The 25,536-nt window shown below is 51.2% G+C and overlaps 1 protein-coding gene across 2 annotated transcripts in view; it reads right to left on the reverse strand.

Moving 5' to 3' along the window:
* Positions 1–25,536, reverse strand: part of TBC1D13 (TBC1 domain family member 13) — a 219,662-nt gene that overhangs the window by 13,571 nt on the left and 180,555 nt on the right. For both annotated transcript variants that reach the window (XM_086924885.1, XM_086924886.1), the window contains exon 10: positions 10,716–10,876. In XM_086924885.1, coding sequence (XP_086781011.1) covers positions 10,716–10,876 — 161 coding nt within the window. The remainder of the gene's footprint in view (positions 1–10,715; positions 10,877–25,536) is intronic.

Raw genomic sequence — 25,536 nt, forward strand, 5'->3', positions numbered from 1 at the left:
ACCAGCAGCACTCACACAGACATCACCAGGGAAGACGTCTGCACCTCACACTCACATCAACGTGGCACAGCACACCAGCAGCACTCACACAGACATCACCAAAGAAGACGTCTGCACCTCACACTCACATCAACGTGGCGCAGCACTCACACAGACCTCACCAGGGAAGACGTCTGCACCCAACACTCACATCATCGTGGCACAGCACACCAGCAGCACTCACACAGACATCACCAGGGAAGACGTCTGCACCTCACACTCACATTAACGTGGCACAGCACACCAGCAGCACTCACACAGACATCACCAGGGAAGACGTCTGCTCCTCACACTCACATCAACGTGGCACAGCACACCAGCAGCACTCACACAGACATCACCAGGGAAGACGTCTGCACCTCACACTCACATCAACGTGGCACAGCACACCAGCAGCACTCACACAGACATTACCAGGGAAGACGTCTTCACCCAAAACTCACATCAACGTGGCACAGCACACCAGCAGCACTCACACAGACATCACCAGGGAAGACGTCTGCACCTCACACTCACATCAACGTGGCACAGCACACCAGCAGCACTCACACAGACATCACCAAAGAAGACGTCTGCACCTCACACTCACATCAACGTGGCGCAGCACTCACACAGACCTCACCAGGGAAGACGTCTGCACCCAACACTCACATCATCGTGGCACAGCACACCAGCAGCACTCACACAGACATAGCCAAAGAAGACGTCTGCACCTCACACTCACATCAACGTGGCGCAGCACTCACACAGACCTCACCAGGGAAGACGTCTGCACCTAATACTCACATCAACGTGGCACAGCACACCAGCAGCACTCACACAGACATCACCAGGGAAGACGTCTGCACCTAACACTCACATCAACGTGGCACAGCACACCAGCAGCACTCACACAGACATCACCAGGGAAGACGTCTGCACCTCACACTCACATCAACGTGGCGCAGCACTCACACAGACCTCACCAGGGAAGACGTCTGCACCCAATACTCACATCATCGTGGCACAGCACACCAGCAGCACTCACACAGACATCACCAGGGAAGACGTCTGCCCCTCACACTCACATCAACGTGGCACAGCACACCAGCAGCACTCACACAGACATCACCAGGGAAGACGCCTGCACCCAACACTCACATCAACGTGGCACAGCACACCAGCAGCACTCACACAGACATCACCAGGGAAGACGTCTGCACCTAACACTCACATCAACGTGGCACAGCACACCAGCAGCACTCACACAGACATCACCAGGGAAGACGTCTGCACCTCACACTCACATCAACGTGGCACAGCACACCAGCAGCACTCACACAGACATCACCAGGGAAGACGTCTGCACCTCACACTCACATCAACATGGCGCAGCACACCAGCAGCACTCACACAGACATCACCAGGGAAGACGTCTGCACCTCACACTCACATCAATGTGGCACAGCACACCAGCAGCACTCACACAGACATCACCAAAGAAGACGTCTGCACCTCACACTCACATCAACGTGGCACAGCACACCAGCAGCACTCACACAGACATCACCAAAGAAGACGTCTGCTCCTCACACTCACATCAACGTGGCACAGCACACCAGCAGCACTCACACAGACATCACCAGGGAAGACGTCTGCACCTCACACTCACATCAACGTGGCACAGCACACCAGCAGCACTCACACAGACATCACCAGGGAAGACGTCTGCACCTAACACTCACATCAACGTGGCACAGCACACCAGCAGCACTCACACAGACATCACCAGGGAAGACGCCTGCACCTCACACTGACATCAACATGGCGCAGCACACCAGCAGCACTCACACAGACATCACCAGAGAAGACGTCTGCATCTAACACTCACATCAACGTGGCACAGCACACCAGCAGCACTCACACAGACATCACCAGGGAAGACGTCTGCACCTCACACTCACATCAACGTGGCACAGCACACCAGCAGCACTCACACAGACATCACCAGGGAAGACGCCTGCACCTCACACTGACATCAACATGGCGCAGCACACCAGCAGCACTCACACAGACATCACCAGGGAAGACGTCTGCACCTAACACTCACATCAACGTGGCACAGCACACCAGCAGCACTCACAAAGACATCACCAGGGAAGACGTCTGCACCTCACACTCACATCAACGTGGCACAGCACACCAGCAGCACTCACACAGAACTCACCAGGGAAGACGTCTGCACCTCACACTCACATCAACGTGGCACAGCACACCAGCAGCACTCACACAGACATCACCAGGGAAGACGTCTGCACCCAACACTCACATCAACGTGGCACAGCACACCAGCAGCACTCACACAGAACTCACCAGGGAAGACGTCTGCACCTCACACTCACATCAACGTGGCACAGCACACCAGCAGCACTCACACAGAACTCACCAGGGAAGACGTCTGCACCTCACACTCACATCAACGTGGCACAGCACACCAGCAGCACTCACATAGACCTCACCAGGGAAGATGTCTGCACCTCACACTCACATCAACGTGGCACAGCACACCAGCAGCACTCACACAGACATCACCAGGGAAGACGTCTGCACCCAATACTCACATCAACGTGGCACAGCACACCAGCAGCACTCACACAGACATCACCAGGGAAGACGTCTGTACCTCACACTCACATCAACGGGCACAGCACACCAGCAGCACTCACACAGACATCACCAGGGAAGACGTCTACACCTCACACTCACATCAAAGTGGCGCAGCACTCACACAGACATCACCAGGGAAGACGTATGCACCAAACACTCACATCAACGTGGCGCAGCACACCAGCAGCACTCACACAGACATCACCAGGGCAGACGTCTGCACCTCACACTCACATCAACGTGGCACAGCACACCAGCAGCACTCACACAGACATCACTAGGGAAGACGTCTGCACCTCACACTCACATCAACGTGGCACAGCACACCAGCAGCACTCACACAGACATCACCAGGGAAGACGTCTGCACCTAACACTCACATCAAAGTGGCGCAGCACACCAGCAGCACTCACACAGAACTCACCAGGGAAGACGTCTGCACCTCACACTCACATCAACGTGGCACAGCACACCAGCAGCACTCACACAGAACTCACCAGGGAAGACGTCTGCACCTCACACTCATATCAACGTGGCACAGCACACCAGCAGCACTCACACAGACCTCTACAGGGAAGACGTCTGCACCTCACACTCACATCAACGTGGCACAGCACACCAGCAGCACTCACACAGACATCACCAGGGAAGACGTCTGCACCTCACACTCACATCAACGTGGCAGAGCACTCACACAGACATCACCAGGGAAGACGTCTGCACCTCACACTCACATCAAAGTGGCGCAGCACTCACACAGACATCACCAGGGAAGACGTATGCACCAAACACTCACATCAACGTGGCGCAGCACACCAGCAGCACTCACACAGACATCACCAGGGCAGACGTCTGCACCTCACACTCACATCAACGTGGCACAGCACACCAGCAGCACTCACACAGACATCACTAGGGAAGACGTCTGCACCTCACACTCACATCAACGTGGCACAGCACACCAGCAGCACTCACACAGACATCACCAAGGAAGACGTCTGCACCTAACACTCACATCAAAGTGGCGCAGCACTCACACAGACATCACCAGGGAAGACGTCTACACCTCACACTCACATCAACGTGGCACAGCAGCACCCACACAGACATCACCAGGGAAGACGTATGCACCAAACACTCACATCAACGTGGCGCAGCACTCACACAGACATCACCAGGGAAGACGTATGCACCAAACACTCACATCAACGTGGCGCAGCACACCAGCAGCACTCACACAGACATCACCAGGGAAGACGTATGCACCAAACACTCACATCAACGTGGCGCAGCACACCAGCAGCACTCACAAAGACATCACCAGGGAAGACGTCTGCACCTAACACTCACATCAACGTGGCACAGCACACCAGCAGCACTCACACAGACATCACCAGGGAAGACGTCTACACCTCACACTCACATCAACGTGGCACAGCACACCAGCAGCACTCACACAGACATCACCAGGGAAGACGTCTACACCTCACACTCACATCAACGTGGCACAGCACACCAGCAGCACTCACACAGACCTCACCAGGGAAGACGTCTGCACCTCACACTCACATCAACGTGGCACAGCACACCAGCAGCACTCACACAGACATCACCAGGGAAGACGTCTGCACCTAACACTCACATCAAAGTGGCACAGCACACCAGCAGCACTCACACAGACATCACCAAAGAAGACGTATGCACCAAACACTCACATCAACGTGGCGCAGCACTCACACAGACATCACCAGGGAAGACGTCTACACCTCACACTCACATCAACGGGGCACAGCACACCAGCAGCACTCACACAGACATCACCAGGGAAGACGTCTACACCTCACACTCACATCAACGTGGCACAGCACACCAGCAGCACTCACACAGACCTCACCAGGGAAGACGTCTGCACCTCACACTCACATCAACGTGGCACAGCACACCAGCAGCACTCACACAGACATCACCAGGGAAGACGTCTGCACCTAACACTCACATCAAAGTGGCACAGCACACCAGCAGCACTCACACAGACATCACCAAAGAAGACGTATGCACCAAACACTCACATCAACGTGGCGCAGCACTCACACAGACATCACCAGAGAAGACGTCTTCATCTAACACTCACATCAACGTGGCACAGCACACCAGCAGCACTCACAAAGACATCACCAGGGAAGACGTCTGCACCTCACACTCACATCAACGTGGCACAGCACACCAGCTGCACTCACATAGACATCACCAGGGAAGACGTCTGCACCTCACACTCACATCAACGTGGCACAGCACACCAGCAGCACTCACACAGACATCACCAGGGAAGACGTCTGCACCTCACACTCACATCAACGTGGCACAGCACACCAGCAGCACTCACACAGACATCACCAGGGAAGACGTCTGCACCTCACACTCACATCAACGTGGCACAGCACACCAGCAGCACTCACAAAGACATCAACAGGGAAGACGTCTGCACCCAACACTCACATCAACGTGGCACAGCACACCAGCAGCACTCACACAGACATCACCAGGGAAGACTTCTGCATCTAACACTCACATCAACGTGGCACAGCACACCAGCAGCACTCACACAGACATCACCAGGGAAGACGTCTGCACCTCACACTCACATCAACATGGCGCAGCACACCAGCAGCACTCACACAGAACTCACCAGGGAAGACGTCTGCACATAACACTCACATTAACGTGGCGCAGCACACCAGCAGCACTCACACAGACCTCACCAGGGAAGACGTCTACACCTCACACTCATATCAACGTGGCACAGCACACCAGCAGCACTCACACAGACCTCACCAGGGAAGACGTCTGCACCTCACACTCACATCAACGTGGCACAGCACACCAGCAGCACTCACACAGACATCACCAGGGAAGACGTCTGCACCTCACACTCACATCAACATGGCGCAGCACACCAGCAGCACTCACACAGACATCACCAGGGAAGACGCCTGCACCCAACACTCACATCAACGTGGCACAGCACACCAGCAGCACTTACACAGACATCACCAGGGAAGACGCCTACACCCAACACTCACATCAACGTGGCACAGCACACCAGCAGCACTCACACAGACATCACCAGGGAAGACGTCCGCACCTCACACTCACATCAACGTGGCACAGCACACCAGCAGCACTCACACAGACATCACCAGGGAAGACGTCTGCACCCAACACTCACATCAACGTGGCACAGCACACCAGCAGCACTCACACAGACATCACCAGGGAATACGTCTGCACCCAACACTCACATCAACGTGGCACAGCACACCAGCAGCACTCACATAGACCTCACCAGGGAAGATGTCTGCACCTCACACTCACATCAACGTGGCACGGCACACCAGCAGCACTCACACAGACCTCACCAGGGAAGACGTCTGCACCTCACACTCACATCAACGTGGCACGGCACACCACCAGCACTCACACAGACATCACCAGGGAAGACGTCTGCACCTCACACTCACAGCAACGTGGCACAGCAGCACTCACACAGACATCACCAGGGAAGACGTCTGCCCCTCACACTCACATCAACGTGGCACAGCACACCAGCAGCACTTACACAGACATCACCAGGGAAGACGTCTGCCCCCAACACTCACATCAACGTGGCACAGCACACCAGCAGCACTCACACAGAACTCACCAGGGAAGACGTCTGCCCCTCACACTCACATCAATATGGCACAGCACACCAGCAGCACTCACACAGACATCACCAGGGAAGACGTCTGCCCCTCACACTCACATCAACGTGGCACAGCACACCAGCAGCACTCACACAGACATCACCAGGGAAGACGTCTGCCCCCAACACTCACATCAACGTGGCACAGCACACCAGCAGCACTCACACAGACATCACCAGGGAAGACGTCTGCCCCTCACACTCACATCAACGTGGCACAGCACACCAGCAGCACTCACACAGACATCACCAGGGAAGAAGTCTGCACCTCACACTCACATCAACGTGGCACAGCACACCAGCAGCACTCACACAGACATCACCAGGGAAGACGTCTGCACCCAACGCTCACATCAACGTGGCACAGCACACCAGCAGCACTCACACAGACATCACCAGGGAATACGTCTGCACCCAACACTCACATCAACGTGGAACAGCACACCAGCAGCACTCACACAGACATCACCAGGGAAGACGCCTACACCCAACACTCACATCAACGTGGCACAGCACACCAGCAGCACTCACACAGACATCACCAGGGAAGACGTCTGCACCTCACACTCACATCAATGTGGCACAGCACACCAGCAGCACTCACACAGACATCACCAGGGAAGACGTCTGCACCTCACACTCACATCAACGTGGCACAGCACACCAGCAGCACTCACACAGACATCACTAGGGAAGACGTCTGCACCTCACACTCACATCAACGTGGCACGGCACACCAGCAGCACTCACACAGACATCACCAGGGAAGACGTCTGCACCTCACACTCACATCAACGTGGCACAGCACACCAGCAGCACTCACACAGAACTCACCAGGGAAGACGTCTCCACCTCACACTCACATCAATGTGGCACAGCACACCAGCAGCACTCACACAGACATCACCAGGGAAGACGTCTGCACCTCACACTCACATCAACGTGGCACAGCACACCAGCAGCACTCACACAGACATAACCAGGGAAGACGTCTGCACCTCACACTCACATCAACGTGGCACAGCACACCAGCAGCACTCACACAGAACTCACCAGGGAAGACGTCTCCACCTCACACTCACATCAATGTGGCACAGCACACCAGCAGCACTCACACAGACATCACCAGGGAAGACGTCTGCACCTAACACTCACATCAACGTGGCTCAGCACACCAGCAGCACTCACACAGACATCACCAGGGAAGACATCTGCACCTAACACTGACATCAACATGGCACAGCACACGAGCAGCACTCACACAGACATAACCAGGGAAGACGTCTGCACCTAACACTCACATCAACGTGGCTCAGCACACCAGCAGCACTCACACAGACCTCACCAGGGAAGACGTCTGCACCTCACACTCACATCAACGTGGCTCAGCACACCAGCAGCACTCACACAGACATAACCAGGGAAGACGTCTGCACCTCACACTCACATCAACGTGGCACAGCACACCAGCAGCACTCACACAGACATAACCAGGGAAGACGTCTGCACCTCACACTCACATCAACGTGGCACAGCACACCAGCAGCACTCACACAGACATCACCAGGGAAGACGTCTGCACCTCACACTCACATCAACGTGGCACAGCACACCAGCAGCACTCACACAGACCTCACCAGGGAAGACGTCTGCACCTCACACTCACATCAACGTGGCACAGCACACCAGCAGCACTCACACAGACCTCTACAGGGAAGACGTCTGCACCTCACACTCACAGCAACGTGGCACGGCACACCAGCAGCACTCACACAGACATCACCAGGGAAGACGTCTGCACCTCACACTCACAGCAACGTGGCACGGCACACCAGCAGCACTCACACAGACATCACCAGGGAAGACGTCTGCACCTCACACTCACATCAACGTGGCACAGCACATCAGCAGCACTCACACAGAACTCACCAGGGAAGACGTCTCCACCTCACACTCACATCAACGTGGCACAGCACACCAGCAGCACTCACATAGACCTCCCCAGGGAAGATGTCTGCACCTCACACTTACATCAACGTGGCACAGCACACCAGCAGCACTCACACAGACATAACCAGGGAAGACGTCTGCACCTCACACTCACATCAACGTGTCACAGCACACCAGCAGCACTCTCACAGACCTCTACAGGGAAGACGTCTGCATCTAACACTCACATCAACGTGGCACAGCACACCAGCAGCACTCACACAGAACTTACCAGGGAAGACGTCTGCACCTCACACTCATATCAACGTGGCACAGCACACCAGCAGCACTCACACAGACATCACCAGGGAAGACATCAGCATCTAACACTCACATCAACGTGGCACAGCACACCAGCAGCACTCACACAGACATCACCAGGGAAGACGTCTCCACCTCACACTCACATCAACGTGGCACAGCACACCAGCAGCACTCACACAGACATCACCAGGGAAGACGTCTGCACCTCACACTCACATCAACGTGGCACAGCACATCAGCAGCACTCACACAGAACTCACCAGGGAAGACGTCTCCACCTCACACTCACATCAACGTGGCACAGCACACCAGCAGCACTCACATAGACCTCCCAAGGGAAGATGTCTGCACCTCACACTCACATCAACGTGGCACAGCACACCAGCAGCACTCACACAGACATAACCAGGGAAGACGTCTGCACCTCACACTCACATCAACGTGTCACAGCACACCAGCAGCACTCACACAGACCTCTACAGGGAAGACGTCTGCATCTAACACTCACATCAACGTGGCACAGCACACCAGCAGCACTCACACAGAACTCACCAGGGAAGACGTCTGCACCTCACACTCATATCAACGTGGCACAGCACACCAGCAGCACTCACACAGACATCACCAGGGAAGACGTCTGCATCTAACACTCACATCAACGTGGCACAGCACACCAGCAGCGCTCACACAGAACTCACCAGGGAAGACGTCTGCACCTCACACTCACATCAACGTGGCACAGCACACCAGCAGCACTCACACAGACATCACCAGGGAAGACGTCTGCACCTCACACTCACATCAACGTGGCACAGCACACCAGCAGCACTCACACAGAACTCACCAGGGAAGACGTCTGCACCTCACACTCACATCAACGTGGCACAGCACACCAGCAGCACAGCACACCAGCAGCACTCACACAGACATCACCAGGGAAGACGTCGGCACCTAACACTCACATCAACGTGGCGCAGCACTCACACAGACATCACCAGGGATGACGTCTGCACCCAACACTCACATCAACGTGGCACAGCACACCAGCAGCACTCACACAGACATCACCAGGGAAGACGTCTGCACCTCACACTCACATCAACATGGCGCAGCACACCAGCAGCACTCACACAGAACTCACCAGGGAAGACGTCTGCACCTCACACTCACATCAACGTGGCACAGCACACCAGCAGCACTCACACAGAACTCACCAGGGAAGACGTCTGCACCTCACAATCACATCAACGTGGCACAGCACACCAGCAGCACTCACACAGACATCACCAGGGAAGACGTCGGCACCTAACACTCACATCAACGTGGCGCAGCACTCACACAGACATCACCAGGGAAGACGTCTGCACCCAACACTCATATCAACGTGGCACAGCACACCAGCAGCACTCACACAGACATCACCAGGGAGTACGTCTGCACCCAACACTCACATCAACATGGCGCAGCACACCAGCAGCACTCACACAGACATCACCAGAGAAGACGTCTGCACCTCACACTCACATCAACGTGGCACAGCACACCAGCAGCACTCACACAGACATCACCAGGGAAGACGTCTGCACCTAACACTCACATCAACGTGGCGCAGCACACCAGCAGCACTCACACAGACATCACCAGGGAAGACGTCTGCACCTCACACTCACATCAACGTGGCACAGCACACCAGCAGCACTCACACAGACATCACCAGGGAAGACGTCTGCACTCAACACTCACATCAACGTGGCACAGCACACCAGCAGCACTCACACAGACATCACCAGGGAAGACGTCTGCACCTCACACTCACATCAACGTGGCACAGCACACCAGCAGCACTCACACAGACATCACCAGGGAAGACGTCTGCACTCAACACTCACATCAACGTGGCACAGCACACCAGCAGCACTCACACAGACATCACCAGGGAAGACGTCTGCACCTCACACTCACATCAACGTGGCACAGCACACCAGCAGCACTCACACAGACATCACCAGGGAAGACGTCTGCACCTCACACTCACATCAACATGGCGCAGCACACCAGCAGGAGGAACTCGAAGCGCTGGTCATCAGAGAAGAGGGAGTCCCAGATGCGAATGACGTCAGGCAGCAAAAACTCCTGCGACAGCAGAAGCGTCAGCCAGCGGAAGGTGAAGAACTGCGGCTTGATGTTCTGCTCTTGCTGTGGAGAGAGGTAAACATCGTCAGATGGGTTCCCAGGCAATCGGCGCTCTCTAGTCACGAGGCAACGGCTACTGGCTAATGTGAGGACCAACATGATTCATGAGGCCTGGTCTAGGGCTTGAAGTTAAGTTAAGTTAAGTTAATGGCATTTGTTAAGCGCTTGGTTGCACAGAGAACAGTGCGTCCCCGCGCTGACAATTCTACCTACATCTCTTCAGCTTAGCTCACAGAGGGTGAGCAAGGGACAGGGGCATACTATGCTGAATTTATCTTGGGGAAAAGATGGGTTTTCAGCCTCTGTCTGAACCTGGTTTCAGACGGCTCCATCCTCAGTTCGATGGGTAGGTTATTCCAGTCATTGCTGGCATGGTGTCTAAAGGAACGTCCTCCCATCCTTGCTCTATGTATCCGAGGCGCCACTAATAGCATGCTGCCCATCGACCTCAGAGGACGTGAGGGGCGATAGACTGGAAGCAGGTCCTGAAGATATGGAGGTGCTTTTTTGTGAGCTATACGGTGGGTGATGCACATAGTTTTAAATTTGATTCGTTCCTTTATTGGGAGCCAGTGAAGGGAGCGTAATGCATGTTTCCCCGAGGCTCTCCTCGGGAGGTTAAGGACCAGCCTAGCAGCTGCGTTCTGGACGCGTTGTAGCTGTGTTAGGCCTTTTTTGCTAAGTCCACGTAGGAGGGAGTTCCCATAGTCTAAATGGGAGGTGACCAGGGCATGTACCATGGTTTTTCTGGAGCTGGGGGGCAATAGGTCCAGGATTTTCCTCAGGACCTTCAGGAGTCCATAGCATTTTCCCGCAACCTTACCAACATGATTGGTGTAGGCTAGATTAGAGTCAAGAAGAAAGCCAAGGTTTTTAACTGTGTCTACCGGGGCCGGGACAGAGCCCAGTTCAATGGCCCACCAGGCAGAGGTCCAGATGGAAGGACAGGGACCTACGATAAGAACTTCTGTCTTATTACCATTAAGGCGGAGACAGTTCTGTTTCATCCAGCCGTCAAGTGCCACCAAGCAGGCCGAGAAATTCTCAGCGTCCACAACTGGATCACGGGACAGGTTGATCACCAGTTGTGTATCGTCTGCATAGGAGACTATTGCAACACCATATGACTCCACCAATTTGGCAAGGGGTTGAGTGTTCGACACAAAAACAAAAAGCCATTCAACACACTCTCAGTCCCACAGCCAGTTCCATAGTAAGGATGAGGCGCTCAGTCCCTGCAAGGGACTAAGGACACCGCAGAGCTGTCATCCTGTCATGTCCTGCCAGGACACTCTTATTCTCCTCCTCTGCACCCAGTCCTTGCTCTAGAGTCTAGGACCATGACAAGTGGCTGTATCTGGGGAGAGGGATGAAGAGTGCAGCAGTCACTACAGACAGTGTTTACTTCTGCATCTCACACACTTCAGCACCAGCTCTGGAATGCTGTGGGCCTGGATGATTCTAAGGAGCAGTCGAGCTAGGGTGGTCTTCAGTGGGGCAAACATGCCCTTGAACTGCTACAGAGCCAGCTTTGGTTTTATCTGCAGGAGGACGAATATGGTGAACCAGCAAAATGTCCTTTTAAAGTACTGTTCTGCGAATATAGTCAGGAGAAAGATATTGTGTGCACTTGCATCAACATGCATGTATCAAGGTAGGTTTTAGGTATGTTCTGGGGCTAGGGTTGGATTCAGAGCTAGGATTGGTTCATTCTAGGGGTGTGCTAATGTGCTGGCTTATTTTTAATACATGATAGGTGTTTTAGAATTATAGTGTCTACATGTATACTGTATTTGCACACAAAAAAATGATATGCAGATATTTGTAATAAAAACACAGCATATTCTAAGAATATGTGATGTTACAACGCGATCAAAATGATTGCGGTATGTAACATCGCAGTTTTTACAACGCAAGTCGTTACAAAGACTTGCGCTGGACTAAGGGACAGTACGATTTACTATTCCAACACCAGTCTACCTACAGTAGGCAAGGTGTTGGAATAGTAAATCTTACTAGTCCTTAGGTTATAGCGCCCTCCAGTGCAAGTTCTAAATGCATTGCAGTGTAATCACCGCGATGTAAAGGAGGTTTCCCTAGTCTACAGATTTAGCATTTTTATGGTCAATGTTTGGTTACTCTAAATTAGTAGCACAGTATTCTGGTACTCAGCATCTGGAAATACAAGCCACAAGCACACCAGAGACTCGCAGATGTGAACCCGGTCCATCAGGCTCTGAACTCTTCGGTGCCCCTGAGACATGGGCGTGATCTCGAATCGGTGACGATGAATGTTTGACCTCGTGAAAACATGTCATCAGTCTGGACAAAAAATATATGCCCTTTGACTTTACAAATTATAATCATCTTCTGTCAGGAGACTGAGGAGGAAGCTCGCTCCAGGTGTCCAGAGCTCATTACTTCCTTGAACGGACATCCCACGGAAGAGACACTTTCCCTCAATGTTCCTCGATTCTACAGGTTGATAAATATTTCTTTAACCACACTGAATGCATTGAACTGTCCCAGGATGAGGACTTCTGATGAGGATAACACACATGGCGTCATCAGGCTCCTCACCTCCCTCCTTTGGAACCCATGAGGGCGCCCAGCAGCATCCCGGTGTTCACCATCCCCGCAAGATCTCCTGCGAGGCATAACTCTTAATCCCAAGAGATTCATAACAAACTCCGGACATGTGTCTTCTTTTGCTTCGGGAGAATCCATAAACCCTGCCTCCTGAATTCATCAGACCTGGGAGAGGGACAGCACTGTTCCTCTGCTGGGATCACATGACCTCAAGTCCAGAGCCGATTGCCTCACTAAAAGTAGTTGTGCGAGAAACGCTCATGTAGCAATAGACGTCCACGTTGTGAAAAAGCAAGCACGATTTTAAAAACTCCATTTCGCATCAGATGAGTACATTCCTCTGGAGGCCTAGCCTCCAACTCCTGAGCTACAAAGCAGCAAGGCTTCACTGGCATGACTAAACGTTCAGCTATGGCCACAGTTTGGGGGAATACAAACGTTTTTCGCATATTCGTAACATGCCATTAACACACAAAGGAACGGTACTGGATGTTTTGCTGAGTGTGGTTGTGAGAAGTTGGCCTGATATATGATGTCTCCAATTCTGTGGGCACCTTGTATCAGTCCAAACAATCCCCTATGGTGGTGGTTGTAAGTCAACCTTATAGACAAGCAATCCTAGGGGTAGCATGGACAAAGCAGTCTTAGGCTAAACTCAAGAAGGCATGTGAAGCAAGCTGTTTTACCATATGCAATCCTGTAATATCAAATGAAAGGACACCACACAAGTTATATCTTATAAAAATATATGTATTTATTACTAGAATACTCCTCTGTACTCTTTATGAGTGCAGAGGCACAAGCGTTTAAACAAAAGCACAGTGAAACATATGAAAGTTGCACAATTATGGATGAGGCCGGGGGCCACTCAAACCATATACTAAAATAGTGGTATTAGTATCACTAATTGAACAGTGGTAAGGCCTGAGGCCTTGGGAATCGCTGGGGCTATTCGGGACTAGCAGTGGTGAAGTCGGTAAAAGCCCGCGGGACTCGGGTGCAGCGCTTAAAGCACAAGCATGCACCAATGCAAAGTCAATGGTGCGTAAAAGTTACAAAGTTACTGTTTTAGGAATTTTCCGACTGGACTAGAATGACCAAACTTTAGACTTAGACACTAGAGGTGTATACCTATACAGGAGCACCGGCGTTCAAGAGTTACCTCACCCACAGGAAGCGGGTGCACAGGTGCAAAGTTGTGTCGTCTTTCGTCGTGTGGATCTATGGAGCCTGGAGATGATGATGCTGCAGGCGGCCAGAAGAGAAGTGTCCGGTGCGATCCAAGGGTGGATCGAAGCTGAAGGGTACCTGAAAGCAGAGGGGACAGAGTCTGGGTCACTCAGCAGTGACCAGGGTGGAACCAAGAAGGAACCAGGCAATGTCAGGCGCAATCAGGTGGTTGTCATGAAGCTTGTCTCCGCTGCCATGTGGACTCTGGGACACCGAGGATGTCCAGGAGTGGATCACGAGCTGTCCCACGAAAGCTCTCGCTGTCGGCGGTGTCGGCTACCGGATTGGAGCAAACAAACCTTGGCAAGCGCAACCCACGCAGGATTCGAAGATCGCTTCTTACTCGGACCAGCAAGGTCAGAGCGTGTGCTCCTTTTCAGGGGAGCGAGGGCCAGTCCAGAGCAACCGGACTGGCAAAGCAAATTCAAAGGTTCGTCGATACTGGGGCCGCTAGCCAACGGGCAAGCGACCGGACCAAAGCGTCGAGCAGGTAAATGCAGAAGGGCCCCACGCAGCACTCGGAGAGTGTGGAGTGGTGAGCTTTGGTGCAAAAGCTGCTCGGGCTTCTCAAACCCCAATGCACAGCGTCGAGAGAGCCTCGGGAGCTGCACCGTCAGCACTTCGTGGTTTTTCCAAGATGGCCGGCCCCACGCTTCAGGTCGCCTCCACGGGTCTCAGATTCGCTGGGACTGTGAATCGGGCTGTTGGAAGGTGGGAAAGCTGGGTCTTGTCGATCTCTGTCGCTCGAGTTCCGGCGGGAACTGCAACAAAGCAAACGGTGAGGCGCTGGATGGTGCCTGTTTGCACAGGGTGGTCACTCCTTGACCACAAGGGAGATTCTTCAGTCTTCCACATCGAGTGGGATGTCGAAGGGTCCAGAGTTCTGTATCAAAGTTTCAGTCAGGATAATCTGATGTGCGCTGGCACTGCTCCCACCTTTATTACAAATCTGTGGGCTGGATTACCTGCTAGGTCCCTCCTATGAGTGGGACCAGGGAAGGGGGTGGTTACACCCCTTTCCCTTTGTCCAGTTTCGCACCAGGACTGGGGCTGGAGTGCCCCAGAACCGGTTTGACTGGATTTTGCAAGGGGAAGCCTTGTGCTCCCCACGCAGTGTCTAGCTTCTTTCAGCCTTCCCTGCTCCAATCCACTATCTCCTGTCTGGAGTAAGGTAGCACCTCCCCGCGACGGGAAACCCTTTGTCCAGGCCTCCTCTGCCAAGTTTCGGTCAGCAGCAGGAGGTCAGACTTGTGTCGGGGCAGCAGCATCCATTTTGTGTTGCTGAGGCTCTGGTTAGGATTAACCGCGTTTTAGCAAAGTAACATGTCTTCTCCCTCTAGAAGGGTGGAATGCTACCCCCGTCGCCAGGACTGGTGAGGGGGTAGTATTCCAAATCGTATGACACCTTACACGACATGTTTTGATAAAGCCAAACCAAAGTTAGCACATAACCAAGAGGATTATAATGCATTTAAGAGTATATGGTATGGCAATATCCCGGAACAGCTAAGGGAGTTGGTCCCGACAGCTGCAGACAGGCTCAGCTCATGCTAGAGCACCATCTCACATAAAACCAATCACTCTGCCTCCAGGATTGTTAAGGCCTGCCATAGGAGTGACTTATTAGTATACATGTGTCCAGATATAGGTTTAGATATAGGTATACTATATCCAAGCAAAAGGTGATTACACCACCTTGCCCCAGCTGAGTGATCAGCCAGTTGTGCCAATTTAAGGACCAGCCACGGGTGGCAAAAGATATGCTGCAGCCCTAGTAGGCCTTGGATGCACCTATGCCCTGGGCACCTATAGTGCACTGTATAGGGGCTGACAAGATGTCCAGTACCAAATTGGTTATGTACCTATAGTACATGTATGTGAATTTAGAGAGAGAACAGCAGGCTGTGGGTCTGATTAGCAGGCCCACAGCCACATTAAGTCGAAAACCAGTGAAGCAAAAAGCAAAAATTGGGGTGACCATAGGATAGCAGACCCTACTCTCCTACAGTGGTTCACAAAGGATGTCAAGATTGTGGTCTGAGCAACATCCGGTCCCATTCGTCAGGGTGTCTAATCCTGCCACACACTTCTAGGGACAGAGCAGCCTTTTTGTACCACCTCACGCTTTACATCCATAAGATCTGCATCTTTTTCATCAGCTTCGAGTGGTGAGTAATAGGAGAGGAAGTTGAGTTGTGGATGGTAAGGCATTGTGATTTTGTGTTCTCCAAAAATGCGAGTCTTCACTTCTTCCATGAACTGAAGCAGCGTAGGGGCGGTCCTGATGGACATGGGACGCCGATCCAGAGTGCATCGATGGAAAAGGCCTGCCTTGTCTTTTCTTTTCTTAACACTTCTTAAGTCTGCATCCTAATGGCGCATGGCCACGGGTGTGTCGAGAGCCACCAGAGGTGAGGAGCCTGTCTGAAAGATAAGCGGGGTGCTGGTCCTGATGTCTTTGTAGATGATGCAGCTGGTTCTGAAGATGGTGCATGACAGCGTGGGGAGCCAAGGGAGTTGGATATGAGTCGGGGTGACGTGACCATATTTCCTTAGGCCTGAATGAGACATGCTTCTGGGTAGGATGCCCTTGAGGCGTGTCCGTGTGGAGTCTGAAAGGTCCTGGAGCAGGCCGTTTCCACCATCCACATACACGAGTAAGAGGGCTTGAAAAGCATTCCTCAAGTAGCTCCTAGAAGATACTGTTTCACTAGCTTTAGAAGAGAGAGGCAACGCCAGGCTTATTTGTTTTTGGGAGTGTATTCCATGAGGATGAGATCGGTATTCAGGATCAATCCATGTGAGTTGCCATTTGGTGAAAGTTGGGGTTTGAAGCGGTCAAGGTTCATGGGACCCAGGCGACACGTGGGGAGGCACCGCAGCACTCTGAGAAGAATGGCAGGCCGTGGCGTGCATGACTCGAGCGATGCAATACACGGAGAAGGCCCCGGGAACACAGCCACTTTGAAGCAGTGAGAGGGGGTCCCATGTAGGGAGGCAAGCGAAGTGAGCTTTTGAGGAGCAAGGGTGGCCCTAAGAGGGAGCAAGACAGGGGCACCATCCTACCCCCCCGGAAGGAAGTAATAAAAAAAACCCAAGACTGATAAAACCAAGGAACCCTGAAGCTGCCCCCTCGCTACAACACAAACGAAAGGTGACATACCATAGGGGAGCCAAGGGAGTGACCCTTGAGAGAACAGCCACCGTGGGCCGGAGGACTGCCCCATAAGAGGACAAGGTACAGGCGCCACCCATACTGGTTGAATGCAGGGGACCCGAGACAGCTAGCAGCAGTGGGCTCGGAGAGCTGCCCAGGACTGTATTTCACAATGGTTAAGGACAAATCAGCCAAACCGTAATAGGCAAACACAATTGTGAGTTATACTCATGTCATTCATCCAGAGGGGTGCGGAAAGCGATCTGGGGGCAAGAGGATGTGCCCTCACGCTGGTAGACCTGATGGTGATGGGGTAGAAATAATGGGCACGCCGCTCCAGTCAAACCTGCAGCTACTGGTCAGAGAGTATGGAAGGGTAAGGACAAGAAAGACCTGTGCAAAATGGACAGGAAAGACCTGTGCAAAATGTGTAATAACCAATGTAGATCAATTGAGCGCTCCGCAGGCAATAGCAAACGTAAACCCTGCTGCAAGGGGTGAGGGGCTCAAGAACCACGGACTTCGCCACTCCCACTGATAAGCGGTGCATCAGCTAAGCACAAGCACTAGTTGGGAGTCTTTCTGTTCTCGTGGGAGGGGATGGGGTAGTGGATGAGTTGCCATAAACTGCTAGTTGCAGGGGTGGGTTTGTTGCACGTGCTGCCCAATGGAAGGTGGGAGTTGGGGAGAATTCAGTACTGTATTAGAGTTTTGTTTAGGGTAATTTTAAACTGCTCGTATGTGATGTGTATGTGATGGGGACACATAGGAGTCAGCAGTGGGAATACTGCTGATGGAGAGACGCGAAGCTATGATAGGTAACACCACAAAAATACTGACGTGGCATGTCAGAGGCATGGGACATGTGGAAAAAAAGATGGAGGGGCTATATCTACACTTATTTATAGAGTTTTATATAGCGCGTACTTGACCTTGCGCTTGTAGGGTTGCGCTTCACAGTTACATTTGGAACATTTGTGATACAGTGCGAATAGCAGCATTACTACATATAATATTCCTGTACATGACTTTCTTATCGGTTTCAGCATAAACAATTTTTACAAGGTGTAACGGTATTTCTATACACATGGTTCTGAGCTGCTTTCAGAGAGTTCTCCGTCAGACACGTTGACGATCGACGTTTGGGTGTTAGACACGATGCTACAGTGAACAGTCTAGCCTTATGGAAGAAACTCGCTCATTAGGAAGCTCTTTGCTTCCCTCTTGAATGTTGCTATGTTTGTAATTTTCCTAATATTTGGAGGGAGTGAGTTCCATGTTCTGGGGGCTGCTGCGGAGAAAGCTCTGTCGTACGTTTTCTTCTTCCGAAAGATGGGTGGTTTCAGCAGCAGTTCTCTGGCACTCCTAGCGGGTCTGCTTCCCCCTGAAAGCTCTATTTTCTGAGCTAGGTACTTTGAGTTTTGTAAGTGCTTTGTGTGTAGTACATCCAGTTTTAATTGAATTCTGGCTTCGTATGGTAACCAGTTTAATGCTATCAGGTGAAGGGAGATATGGTCGTATTTTCTGGATCCAGTAATGAGTCTTGCGGCCTCATTGAGACATGGAAATGTTTGACAGACCTGCTAGAGTTGTACATCCATATTCAATCCTTGAAATAACTAAGGACTGGCCTGCCAGTTTGAGGTCCACCGTAGAGATGAGTGGTTTCATTAGGTCTCGCCTGTCGATGCGCATGCGCATCGAGCAAGCGAGACTATGGGGGCTTATCAACTCTTTATCCACACTGCAAGGAATCGTGGCGATTCCTTGCAGTGCCCGTGACTTTTAAGCTCAATGCGCATGCGCATTGAGCTTAAAAGCGCGTGCACGTCCGTCTTTGTTTACCCGCTCCGCCCCCTCCCCTTCCCGCCGTGTCGCATTTCTCCTCCCCCCTCCCCTCTCCTCCGTCCGTCTTGTTAGTTTAATTTAACCCGCTCCGCCCCCTCCCCTTCCCGCCGTGTCGCATTTCTCCTCCCCCCTCCCCTCTCTTCCCTCCGTCTTGTTACGAGATGTATTTTGCGTAATGGGTTTTGGGCATACATTGAACTGTTGGCAAGGCAATTCCAATGGATTTTAGTTGCACATCGGCACTGATTGTATGCGTCCGCCACTGTCAGCTGAGTTTATTTTTTCTTCAATTAGTTGAAATTCCTTGCTCACATGAGCAGTGCAGCTCTGCCTTTGAAGGTTCGGGGGAACACAACTATTTGATGTCTAGGTTCATGGCTCAGACGGTGTCATTTCAAATCACCAAAAACAAACACACTTCCGTTGATTTGCTTCTTTCCGCAACCCGCATAAAATTGCATCCAACTACGGTTCCGTTGATCAGAGTTCCTGCTGCTCGCTTGTCTGCATCGAAGCCCAGTTTCTTCATTTCCCGTGCTGCCGAACGAAACGTGTTTAAAACTCCATAAAATCGCCGTGTGGAATTTTCTCACTGACTATAATGTGGAACCGGTGAAGTGGGTCTGGGTGCCGAAGGGACACACTTACTCTCACACACATCAGTTACTCGACGGCTAACTCAAATATGGCGTACAGACATAAGACGAATATTGAAAATGTTGATGTAGTAACTGTTCTAACTGGGCGGTCTGTTGATTATCGAAAGCTCTAAGTTTTCATTAAGGTGTTTTAGTGGAATATAAAGCACTATGGGGATTACTTCACTATAAGTATAGGATACGATACGCTGAGTTCCCCATTCCAACATGGCTACTCAATTCGTCTTTTGAAGATGCTTTATTTCTTGAGAAATGCAAACCTACTACACTAAGACAAAGAACCCGCCTACTTCCGGCGCGAAATAAAGTGCACCTATGAGTAGAGGCTAACTTATTTTCCGTGATAGTCACCTGGGGGGAACCAATCCTTAGCGACCTTGAGCTTCCGTTTCACAGTCGGTCTGTTTAGGCGGGTGCACAGTCCTTAATGACCTTACAATGGCTGCTTCCACCAACAGCATGTTCTTCAACCCATAGATGCGGGTACTCTGGTTTGCCATTCCTTCTGCAACAGATTCGGATGGAACGTTCCTACCGTCACATACGATGTTATTCTGTGTCCTATCATAGCGCAAGCCAGAAATCAGGTTATTAAGTGAAAGCTACAGCGGGACATTTCAAAGCTTGAGGCTTATCGTAGTGTTTTCTGATTGTGTGTCCGTGGCCATTTCGAGTTAGCGATGGCTCGGAAGAAGCGCTTGCGGCTGATTGCCGAAATGGCTCGCAAGATTCGCGAGTATCGGGCTCTAAAGAATCGCCCGCGTGATTCGCAGCGCTATGCCTTGGATTACCAAACCATGACCCGACCCTTCACTGGAAAGCGGCTACCCGTGCTGGCTTGGGAGGACGTTCGCAACGAAAGCCGCCTCTTTGCCCTGCTCAGCGGGCTGCGTCACTTCGGCATCGGGCGGATTGTGACCCGCAAGTCGTGGCTGCAGAGCAGCGAAGACCCTTGCTACTGGACCATCACGAAAGTGAAGGTGGACTACACTGCCGAGGTGGGTAGTTCATCAGTTGCAGGGTGATCTGCCTTAAAGCGTGCTCCTTAGTTTACTTTTTACAGCCCAACTTGCTCTTTTGCAGCTTCCCAAGATCTGAAAATCTGTAGGAGTGAGAACTTGGTCATATATTTGATAACAGTTCAAAACGTGATATGTCGCAAAATGTGACATCAATGATAACACGAGAAGTGATGTTGGTAAAATAACGTTTACAAAAATCAAACCACGGTCCATTACTATAACGGCCCATGGGATGGTTATGCAAGTCGGAGAGGTCCACTTCTGGTATCACGGGGGTAGGCGTATGTAGAGTTACAAGTGTACAGAAGTCATTCAGTTTGGGGGTAGTTGCATGTGTCCTGCACTGACTAAAGTGATCCATCAGGCCAGCGGTGCCCCTGTATGTCCGCATCGTCCATGGTGGTGTAACAATTGAGGTTGCTTCCCATCTTTACTGCCCCATTTCCTCTGAAACAAAGAAAATTATGTTAATTCCATTGCTATTCAAGGGTGTGTGTTAGTTCCTGTCCATGTATATCTCTGTATGTTTGCATCCCATATTTGTTGACATTGTTCTATTGCCCTACATGTGAACTTGGTCCCTGGATGCCATTTGTTGTGGGCAAATACTGATCCTGTGATGCTGTGACCTGGTTTGCACACGCAATCAGGGGTTAGGGGGCTTAGCCTTATAGTTATTACATTCGGGCGCAGAGTGAATGATATCTACGATGCCCCAGTCTAACATCCCCTTTTCCCACTTTGGACAATCGCTCTTGTTACCTGCTGTTTTTAGGTCTCGCCTGTCGATGTGCATGCGCATCGAGCAAGCGAGACTATGGGGGCTTATCCACTCTTTGTCCAACTTGCAAGGAATCGTGGCGATTCCTTGCAGTGCCCGTGACTTTTAAGCTCAATGCGGATGCGCATGCGCATTGAGCTTAAAAGCGCGTGCACATCAGTTCCCTCAGCCGGACTCCAGGCCCCCGCTCCGCCCCCTCCCCTGCCCGCTGTGTCACATTTCTCCTCCCCCTCCCCTTATCCTCCGTCTGTTCCCTCTCCCCGCTACCCTACTAAAGCCATGTACCTACAATGAGACTCTCCCTCACTCACCCTCAACCCCTCACCCTCACTCACCCTCACTCACCCTCAACCCCTCACCCTCACTCACCCTCAACCCCTCACCCTCACCCACCCTCACTCACCCTCAACCCCTCACCCTCAACCCCTCACCCTCACCCTCACTCACCCTCAACCCCTCACTCACCCTCACTCTCACTCATCCTCACTCACCCTCAACCCCTCACACTCACCCTCAACCCCTCACCCTAACTCACCCTCACCCTCACTCACCCTCAACCCCTCACTCACCCTCAACCCCTCACCCTCAACATCAACCCCTCACCCACCCTCACTCACCCTCACCCTCACTCACCCTCACTCTCACTCACCCTCAACCCCTCACCCTCAACCCCTCACCCTCACTCACCCTCAACCCCTCACTCACCCTCACTCTCACTCATCCTCACTCACCCTCAACCCCTCACACTCACCCTCAACCCCTCACCCTAACTCACCCTCAACCCCTCACCCTAACTCACCCTCACCCTCACTCACCCTCAACCCCTCACTCACCCTCAACCCCTCACCTTCAACATCAACCCCTCACCCACCCTCACTCACCCTCACCCTCACTCACCCTCACTCTCACTCAACCCCTCACCCTCACACAGTGCAATAGGTCTCGGAGCATTTGAGTTAGAGCTTTTAGAAATGTTTATGCCTTTTTTTTTTGTAATTCTTTAGCATTGGCTACAGGAAACAAAAATGCTAAAGATGTACAAAAAAACCCCATAAACAATTCTAAAAGCACTAACTCTAATGCTGCGAGACCTATTGCATTTCCAATGCTTGTTTTTCTAATATACTTCAGGTGAAACCGGGCACTTTTTGTCATTGATTTGATGTGGGCTTTCATGTCTAGGTTCTTATCAAGCGTGATACCCAGTGAGTTTGCAGATTCAACTAGTGTTGGGGTGCAGTTTAGCGCCGTGATCAGTTTGGTCCATTCCTTCACTTCTGTGGGTTCCTTCTGTGGTGATATTAATAGGAATTCCATTTTGTGTCTTTCAATGACGTTATCTTGATGTAGATCTGAGTGTCATCCGCGTACATGTGATAAGATATGCATGCGTCTCGGAGAATTTCTGTGAGGGGTTCGACATAAAGGTTGAATAGTGATGGGGATAGTGTAGATCCTTCAGTGACTCCAATCGAATTTGGGCATGATGGGGAAAGCGTCTGGTTGACTAGGAATCTTTGAGTTCTGTTCGGGAGGAAGGATTCAAACCATTTCAGAATTCCAGATAGTCCCATCTTGTCTTGAAGCCTGGCTAGCAATTTTTCATGGTTTACCGTGTCAAAGGCAGACGACCGGTCAAGAAGGACTGCTAGGCAAGGTTGATTGTGGTCTAGGACCTGCAGCGCATCATCTACTATGTGTAAGATTGCGGGTTCTGTACTGTGGCCTGGTCTGAATCCAGATTGGCAGTCGCCCAGCAGCTTGAAATTGGCGATTTGGTTGCTCAGTTGATTTTGTACACATTTCTCGATTAGTTTGCCAAGTATTGGAATATTGGTTAATGGGCGAAAGTTATAAGGCTCTGCCGGGTCCGCTGTAGGTGTTTTGATGATGGGGAGGACTTGACCTGTTTTTAGGCTTTCTGGTAGGATCCCTTGAGTTAGTGAGGCATTTGTTATCTTTGTCCATACTGGGACGACGATATGATTGATTCTTTTCAAGCATTTAGAGGGGAGATGGTCATTGTAGAGGTTGTTAGGTTTGATATCCGATAAGAGTTGTGTCAATGGTATTCTGGTCATATAGCTTGAAGTTTGCCCAATGTGCATTGTTTTTCAATCTACCATGATCGTTTGTCGTGGTATTATTGCTTTGTGTTGGTAGTTGTCTAGGAAGGTTGTCGGCTGCCAACCTGAGCTCTCTTTCTAGCGTGATGGCCTTGTCAGTGAAGAATGTAGAGAATTCTTTGCAGCTCAGTTGAGTTTTAGTAGTTTCTTGTGCGGATTTAGTCAACCTATTTGATTGTTGCTTTAACATCTCGAATAGTTTCCCCGGTCTGTTTATGGCGCTGTCTAGTTCCGATCTAAAGAATTCCTTCTTGGAGTTGAGTACTTTTTTGTTGTACTCGTTTCTGGTGTTTCTGAGTGTTTTAAGCTGGGGGTATGATGGGTGCTGTCTCCATTTTCTTTCTGCAAGTCTTAGTTCATGCCTTTCTTCATTCAGTGTCTCATTAAACCATGGATTTTTATCCTTCTCAGATATTCTTTTTAGTTTTAGTGGTATGGTGGAGTTGACTATGTTCGTCATTGACTTAGTGTAGTGCTCAGTGAGTTCGTTAGCGTTCAGTACGCTGTTGGGCGGATTTTGGTCCAGGTGTAGGTAGACTTTTACCGGTAGATAACAGCCGAAATCGTCCATTACCGACTGGTAAAAGCCTTTTCCTATGCAGGAGGCTATTTTACCGATTCAGTAAATAACGAATCGGTATTTAACGATTCGGTATTTACCGATTGCGTATTTACCGAATCATCATTTACCGATTCGGTATTTACCGAATCGGTAAATGAGATGTAGGAAGCACTGTAAACAGTGCTTCTGGGCTTTAATAATTCGTTATTTACCACCAACTATTAGTTGGTGGTAAATAAGGAATTCCTATGTGAATGCATAAATGTGCATTTACACCAGTGCCATGTGGCAGACACACGTGCCCTTAGGGCATGTATGTGTGCCACATGTGCACACCAGCACTAACCAGGGCTGCCTCCAGGCCCATAGGAATCAATGGCAAATACGAATCGGTAAATACCGATTCTGTAAATACCGAATCTTTCTGATTCAGTATTTTTTACCGAATTATTATCTACATTGCAATTACCGATTCGAAAATACCGAATCGGTAACATTCGGTATTTTCGAATCGGTAATTTACAATTACCTACATCTAGCCCTTAGTTCCTTTTCACATCTTGCTATTAGTAGCTCAATATTAGGGTCTTTGATGTCCCGGGTCCACTTTTTCAGTTTGACCGGCTGCTCGGTTTTGCTCTTTTTTATTGTGGGTATCAGGAAGGTTATAAGTTCAAGTTCAAGTTCAA

The sequence above is a fragment of the Lissotriton vulgaris genome, chromosome 5 (genome assembly GCF_964263255.1).
Source record: "Lissotriton vulgaris chromosome 5, aLisVul1.2, whole genome shotgun sequence".
NCBI classification, from domain to species: domain Eukaryota; kingdom Metazoa; phylum Chordata; class Amphibia; order Caudata; family Salamandridae; genus Lissotriton; species Lissotriton vulgaris.